Below are 6,427 nucleotides of genomic sequence, written 5' to 3' on the forward strand. Positions count from 1 at the left end.
ATTTATGATGAATTTATCAAGATGTAACCTCATTGTAAGTTGAGGAATATCTGTATTTGTAATCAAAAAACAAACAGGATTCCTCCAGATACATATGTTGACAGATGCATATATTATCTTGTAATTACATAGAAAAGAAACAAATAAACCTTAAAATGTGTACAAAAGTTATTTCTAGTGAAAAAGTAATAATAAAAAGGAGCTAGAGGCAATCTTTCATATAGCTTTCTCAAACTCTTAGGTGTTGGAATTTTGAGCAGTAAAACTGAATTTATATAATACTTTATAAATAAAATCAAAATAAAAGGTAGGCTTCCAATATTGCTTTGTTATTTAGAAGAACATTAATTATACCAATTTTTACTTAGTATGTTAAACCTAGAACATTGCTCAAATAAGCATAGAAATTTTTGAGACCTTAACATGTTTCTCTACTCTGCATAAAACTCCACGATTAAAATGGTTTAAGGCTGGCTGCTCACAGTTGGCTTCATTAGTGACTAGCTCTTCTTCCACTGCTTATCATCCACTTCTACCCACATAAGTCATCTGGCTTCTGCTGGGGTTAAAAATGGCAGCTCAGCCCTGAAATAATGTTTTCCTTTAAAAAAATTAAATGATGAAATATTTTAAAGCTGTGTCTAACTTTTATCATTAGAACATTTATAATTGTATTTACCAGGTCTCTTTGTCTTTGACCTTAACAAAAGGCACACTATTGATACTCTCAATTCAGAGAAACTCAGAAACTATGAAGTCCCAGAGGAATATGATACAGGTAGCTTGCAAGTTTCCCACCCCAGAGGCTACTCTGCAGTTAAATATATGCATCACACCCTCCCATGTATACTGGTAACACTGGTCTCAGCAGAAAATGGATTACTTGTTTTGCTGCAATACAATTTTATGTCAGACTCTAGTTAAAATATGGGCAATGCTTAATCCACAGGGAAAAAATCTGGTCAGATACAACGTCTGTCTGGTAAGATACAGTCTATACATTTCTTAACTTGTCCTTTATATCCCTTCCTCTGTTACATTTAAGAGAATTTCACAATGTTTTAATACCATTTTTCCACACATAATAACTAGGATGGCTAACTAGCTTCCATAAATATCAAGGTTTTCTTCTCCCAGCTACATCTTGGGACTTCTGGACTCCCTACAGCATCAAAGGGAATGCCTTGTATACCATCTCACAACTCACTAGATGCCCTGTCTGAGGAAGGCCTCTTATCATACATAGGTCCACAATCATCAAGATCCAGAGTTTTTCTGAACTAAGGGATTGTTCCAGACACAGATATGTGAGTGTAATTAACAAAAATTTCCAAGCAGGGAGATAATTGATTGTTAATAATTTAGATCAGGGAGAAATCTGGTAGAAAATGTGGAGGGAAAACTCTTAAAAGCTCTAACAGTCAGTGGTTAATATGGAAATCAAATTATGCTCTTGGACTGTACAGGAGATGCAGGGTATTATACCACAGAAGGAGAAGGACTAGAGGCAGAGAACGCTGGGCATGCATTCAATCATGCTGCTTCTTAACTCTGAGACTTGCAATAGGTTACACGGAGGGTCAACCTCAGAATAAGATCTATTCTATGGAGTTATTGCGAAGATGAAGTTAGACAATGTGAATGGAAATTTTTGGCACACAGGGAGACACAGAGAGAGACTTAGTTTTCACATGCCCCTAAAATTAGTGAGTGAGATGTGCACCATCTGGGGGATGGTCATGATGGAGACTCAGACTTTTGGGGGGAGGGGGGGAAATGGGCATTTATTGAAACCTTAAAATCTGTACCCCCATAATATGCCAAAATAAAAAAAATAATTAAAAAAAAAAAGGAATAGGAATGGTCTTGTTTTCTTTTTCTTTTTTATCTTCCTAGGTTTTCTTCTCATTTGGTGAGTTCTGCTTTAAGTCATTTGATTTTATAAGCATATACGCTTAGAATCTAGAGATTAATCTTTCCTCTTTAGGACATGCTTGAAAAATAATTATAATGATATTATTAATATTGCTATTAATATGATTTATTTTATTAGTAATACTTTGTCTTTTGTAATTCATCTAAAATAATACTAACAACTTTTAAAGTAATAAGGTAAAAAAGCATTGTTTTTTACATTTTTTGTAGCTTATAACACCTACAATCTATTTCTTTTTCATCTGAAGTATCCAGTAGAGATTGTGCACACAGTAAGAAAATATTCAATAAAGTCTTGTTGACTTCACTAGAAAAAATAAAGCCCTTTCCAAATCTAGTACTTTCTAATTCTGTCCCTAGTTTTAACACTGGTATCCAATAACACTACTGAATTTAAATAACAACATTAACAACTTCAATTATATGAAACAATGAGAGTAAGTCTCAATAAGCAAATAACTTCAAGCCATTAGTGCCATGAGCAAAAATAACAGAATTACTATGGATACATAGAACATGTTTCATACAACTATTGGTCATTTATACTTCTTCTTATGTCAGTTATCTTTTCATAAAACATGTATTCTTAGGAAGAGTTTTGCTATTGTTTTCATGATTCATAGAGATTATATTCACTCACAACCAAACTAAACTCTTCTCTAAAGCAACATTCTTTCCAGAAGCTAACTCTAGTATGTCATCTAACTCTGTGTTACTTTGGGCATTTAGCTTGTGTTCACTTTTTTCCAGCTATAAAGTGAGTCTAATCATTATCATAATTATGAAATAGTGATCAAAAGTACTTAGCACAGCCCTCAGCTATATAGAAAATTTTTTTAAGAAGTGCTATTTAGGGCCAGGCATAGTGGCTCACCCCTATAATTCTAGCTCTCTGGGAGGCCAAGGCAGGGGGATTGCTTGATGTCAGGAGTTCAAGATGAGCCTGAGCAAAAGCAAGACACCATCTCTACAATTTGTAACCCTAACAATATTTGCACCTCCATAAGATGATGAAATAAAAATCATGTTCTAAAAAAAAAAAAAGAAAGAAAGAAAAGAAATTTTAGCCCAGTGTGGTAGCATGCACCTGTAGTTCCAACTATTTGGAAGGCTGAGGCATGAGGATCACTTGAGCCCAGGAGTTTGAGGTTGCAGTGAGCTATGATGACACAACTACACTCTAGCCAGGGCAATAGAGAGAAACCCTATCTCAAAAATTTTTTTAAAAAATGTTATTTAGCTTTTTACCAACTTTGATAAATGGCTATAAAGACCAATCATCAGGAAATAGTCATGACTATTGGAGAAAAGTGATCCATTGTGGCAGAGCCCTTGAGATCCAGATATTTAAAAAAAGGAGAAGGAAAAGAAGAAGGTAAACTGGGAGGAGAGAGAAAAAAGGGGAGTGGGAAAGCAAGAAGTGGAAAGAAAATAAGTCTCTTTTCCAGTTTAACGGAATTAGATTTTTTTTATTTCATCATATTATGGGGTTACAAATGTTGTTAAGGTTACATATATTGCCCTTGCCTCCCCTCTCTTCTCGAGTCAGAACTTCAATAATTAGATTTTTTAAAAGAGTTAACTTCAATAGCAAAAATGAGTAATTTATAGACAAAAGTTTCTATAACTTGTTTTTGTGAAATCTAATTGGGTTGTATATGCCATTTGCCCTGACATTGCAGAAGAAAGCCTTCTGCCAATGATAGTTAGGGGGAACATAACGTATTTCAAAATCCATGGCTTAGTCTAAGGTAGATGAGACTGTGGAAAATGCTTCCATGGAGATGCTGGAAATGGAGGGAATTACTAACTCTGATAATTTGTACCCAAGAATCTCTGTGTCCCAAGCGCCTTCTCATTTGTAACACTAAAACCTTTTTCTCAATTGACTTGATGCACAGACCCTCTCCTAGTCTTCACCACGGACTTCGGTTCATTTTAGTCCATGTAGAGACTGCCAAATTTTAGTTTCTCAGAAGCCATCTCGTTTTGAATTAGAAATTTAATATCAGAAGTGTATTCTGCGGTCCTATATCATGTCAGGCAATGGGCTTCCAAACACAACCTAGAGTTCTGTACTGAAAACTAAACCTCAGGAATCACTGTGCCTGTGGTATATCTCAGGTTTTGAACAATTTCTTACAGATGACATAAGCTTTGAGTCTCATAATCCGAGAACATTTCGCCCTGATGCTCATGATTTATCCTTTCCTTATACCTAAAATGTTTATTCTTTCACATATAGTTAACCACCTTCTCCTTGACTGGTTCATCTACTCTTATACTTAATTATCTGTCTGTGTTTATTGGTGAAAAATATTTTTTCATTTTGTTTAGACTGGTATTAGTACCTTTACTTTTTACTGATTGATTGATTCATTACTTATTCATTAATGAAACAATTATTGACCTTCAGTAATGTTTTAATACTTTCCAGACTTTCAATTTATATATGGGAACTATATTTCTACCACATAGTCCTTAAATAATAAAGTGTCCTTTTAAAGAAGAATGTTATTTTACCTCAGGTCCACAGTATTGAACTGAGCATAATTTGTGATTCGTACTATATTCTGATCATTTTCCCATGATCGTTATGTATATGTTTATTTATTCATTAATAAAATTACATCTATGAAAACACAATGCAATAAAAGAACTAAATTTATAATGTGCTTATATGCTTATGTACCCATCTTAATGTCGACTTTGGCCTCCCTCATCTGAAGTTACTTACATCTTACATTTTCTCTCTTTTTTTATTTATTTTTTATTTATTTTTTTGAGACAGAGTCTCACTTTTGTTGCCCAGGCTAGAGTGAGTGCCGTGGCGTCAGCCCAGCTCACAGCAACCTCAAACTCCTGGGCTCAAGCGATCCTCCTGCCTCAGCCTCCCGAGCAGCTGGGACCACAGGCACGCGCCACCATGCCCGGCTAATTTTTTTTTTTTCTATATATATATTTAGTTGGTCAATTAATTTCTTTCTACTTTTAGTAGAGACGGGGTCTCGCTCAGGCTGGTTTCGAACTCCCAACCTCGAGCAATCCGCCCGCCTCGGCCTCCCAGAGTGCTAGGATTACAGGCGTGAGCCACCGCGCCCGGCCATCTTTATTTCATAAATAGTTTTGTCACTTATATACTTTGTCTTGAAAAGTATACTCTTAGTGTTCTATTGCTTTTTGCCGTATAAAGATTGTCCTGACTGGGTCCATTTTAAACTTTTTTCCTCTTCATTATTATATTTTACTAAAATATTTTATATGATTTTATGTAGTATTTGTTGTGGTTCAGAATGAATAACTCATTGTTTTGCCAATGGGAGTTATTATAAATTTCTCCTTGTACACATATGCAATAGTTTATCTCAGGATATAAATGGGAATAGAATACTGGGCCATAGAATATGTGATTATTAAACTTTCTAAGATAAGACCAATTTTTTTCTAAAGTGATTATATTAGTATTCACTTCTGTCAGTAATGTTTAAGAAATCCTCTTGATTCACATGTTGTTTATTCAGAAAATCTGATGTCACATCTCTTTTTTTTTTTCAGGTGAATTTACAATAAACTGGACTAAATGGAAGAAGTAAACCAATCTGTGGTGTCTGAATTCATTATTCTTGGGCTTTGTGATTCATGGGAGCTCCAGGCCTTCTTCCTAGTAATATTTTCTTCACTTTATTTGATCACCATTTTAGGCAACATCTTCACTGTTGTCATAATAATTACTGACCTTCATCTCCACTCCCCTATGTACTTCCTGTTAGCCAATCTCTCATTCATTGACTTCTGCCTTTCCTCAGTCACTACCCCTAAAATGATCACAGACTTTCTGAAGGAAAATAAGACCATCTCCTTTGGAGGGTGCATGTGTCAAATATTCTTTGGACACTTCTTTGGAGGGGGTGAGATGGTGCTGCTTGTGTCAATGGCCTATGACCGTTACGTGGCCATCTGCAAGCCACTCCATTACACCAGCATCATGAACAAACATATGTGTGTTGGGTTAGTGATGACATCATGGATCATTGGCTTTGTGCATTCAATAAGCCAACTAGTTATGATTATAAAGCTGCCCTTCTGTGGACCCAGGGAACTGGATAGCTTTTTCTGTGATATTCCACTGGTGATCAAGCTAGCCTGCATGGACACCTATATTCTAGAAATGTTGATAAATGCTGATAGTGGGGCCCTGGCAACCATCTGCTTCATTCTGTTGCTGATCTCTTACTCTCATATTTTGTTTACTGTCTGCCTTCATTCTAAGGATGGAGCATCCAAGGCTCTCTCTACCTGCACTGCCCATATCACAGTAGTGGTGTTATTCTTTGGACCCTGCATCTTCATCTATTTGTGGCCAGTCAGCATCACCTGGGTGGACAAGTTTCTTGCTGTATTTTATGCAGTCATCACACCTCTCCTAAATCCAGCCATTTACACCCTAAGAAACAAAGAGATTAAAAATGCCATGAAGAGACTACTGTGTTAG

The 6,427-nt window shown here is 35.7% G+C and overlaps 1 protein-coding gene across 1 annotated transcript; it reads left to right on the forward strand.

Moving 5' to 3' along the window:
• The first annotated feature begins 5,515 nt into the window (after window positions 1-5,515).
• On the forward strand, window positions 5,516-6,427 carry LOC105862119 (olfactory receptor 4K3-like). Its single transcript, XM_012748164.3, has one exon. It carries the CDS (start codon window positions 5,516-5,518, stop codon window positions 6,425-6,427), a length of 912 nt encoding a protein of 303 aa, XP_012603618.3.

The sequence above is a fragment of the Microcebus murinus genome, chromosome 6 (genome assembly GCF_040939455.1).
Source record: "Microcebus murinus isolate Inina chromosome 6, M.murinus_Inina_mat1.0, whole genome shotgun sequence".
Taxonomy (NCBI): Eukaryota; Metazoa; Chordata; class Mammalia; order Primates; family Cheirogaleidae; genus Microcebus; species Microcebus murinus.

Excerpts from the sequence above, each read along its gene's own strand:
- LOC105862119 (XM_012748164.3), top strand. The coding sequence starts at position 5,516 with ATGGAAGAAGTAAACCAATCTGTGGTGTCTGAATTCATTATTCTTGGG.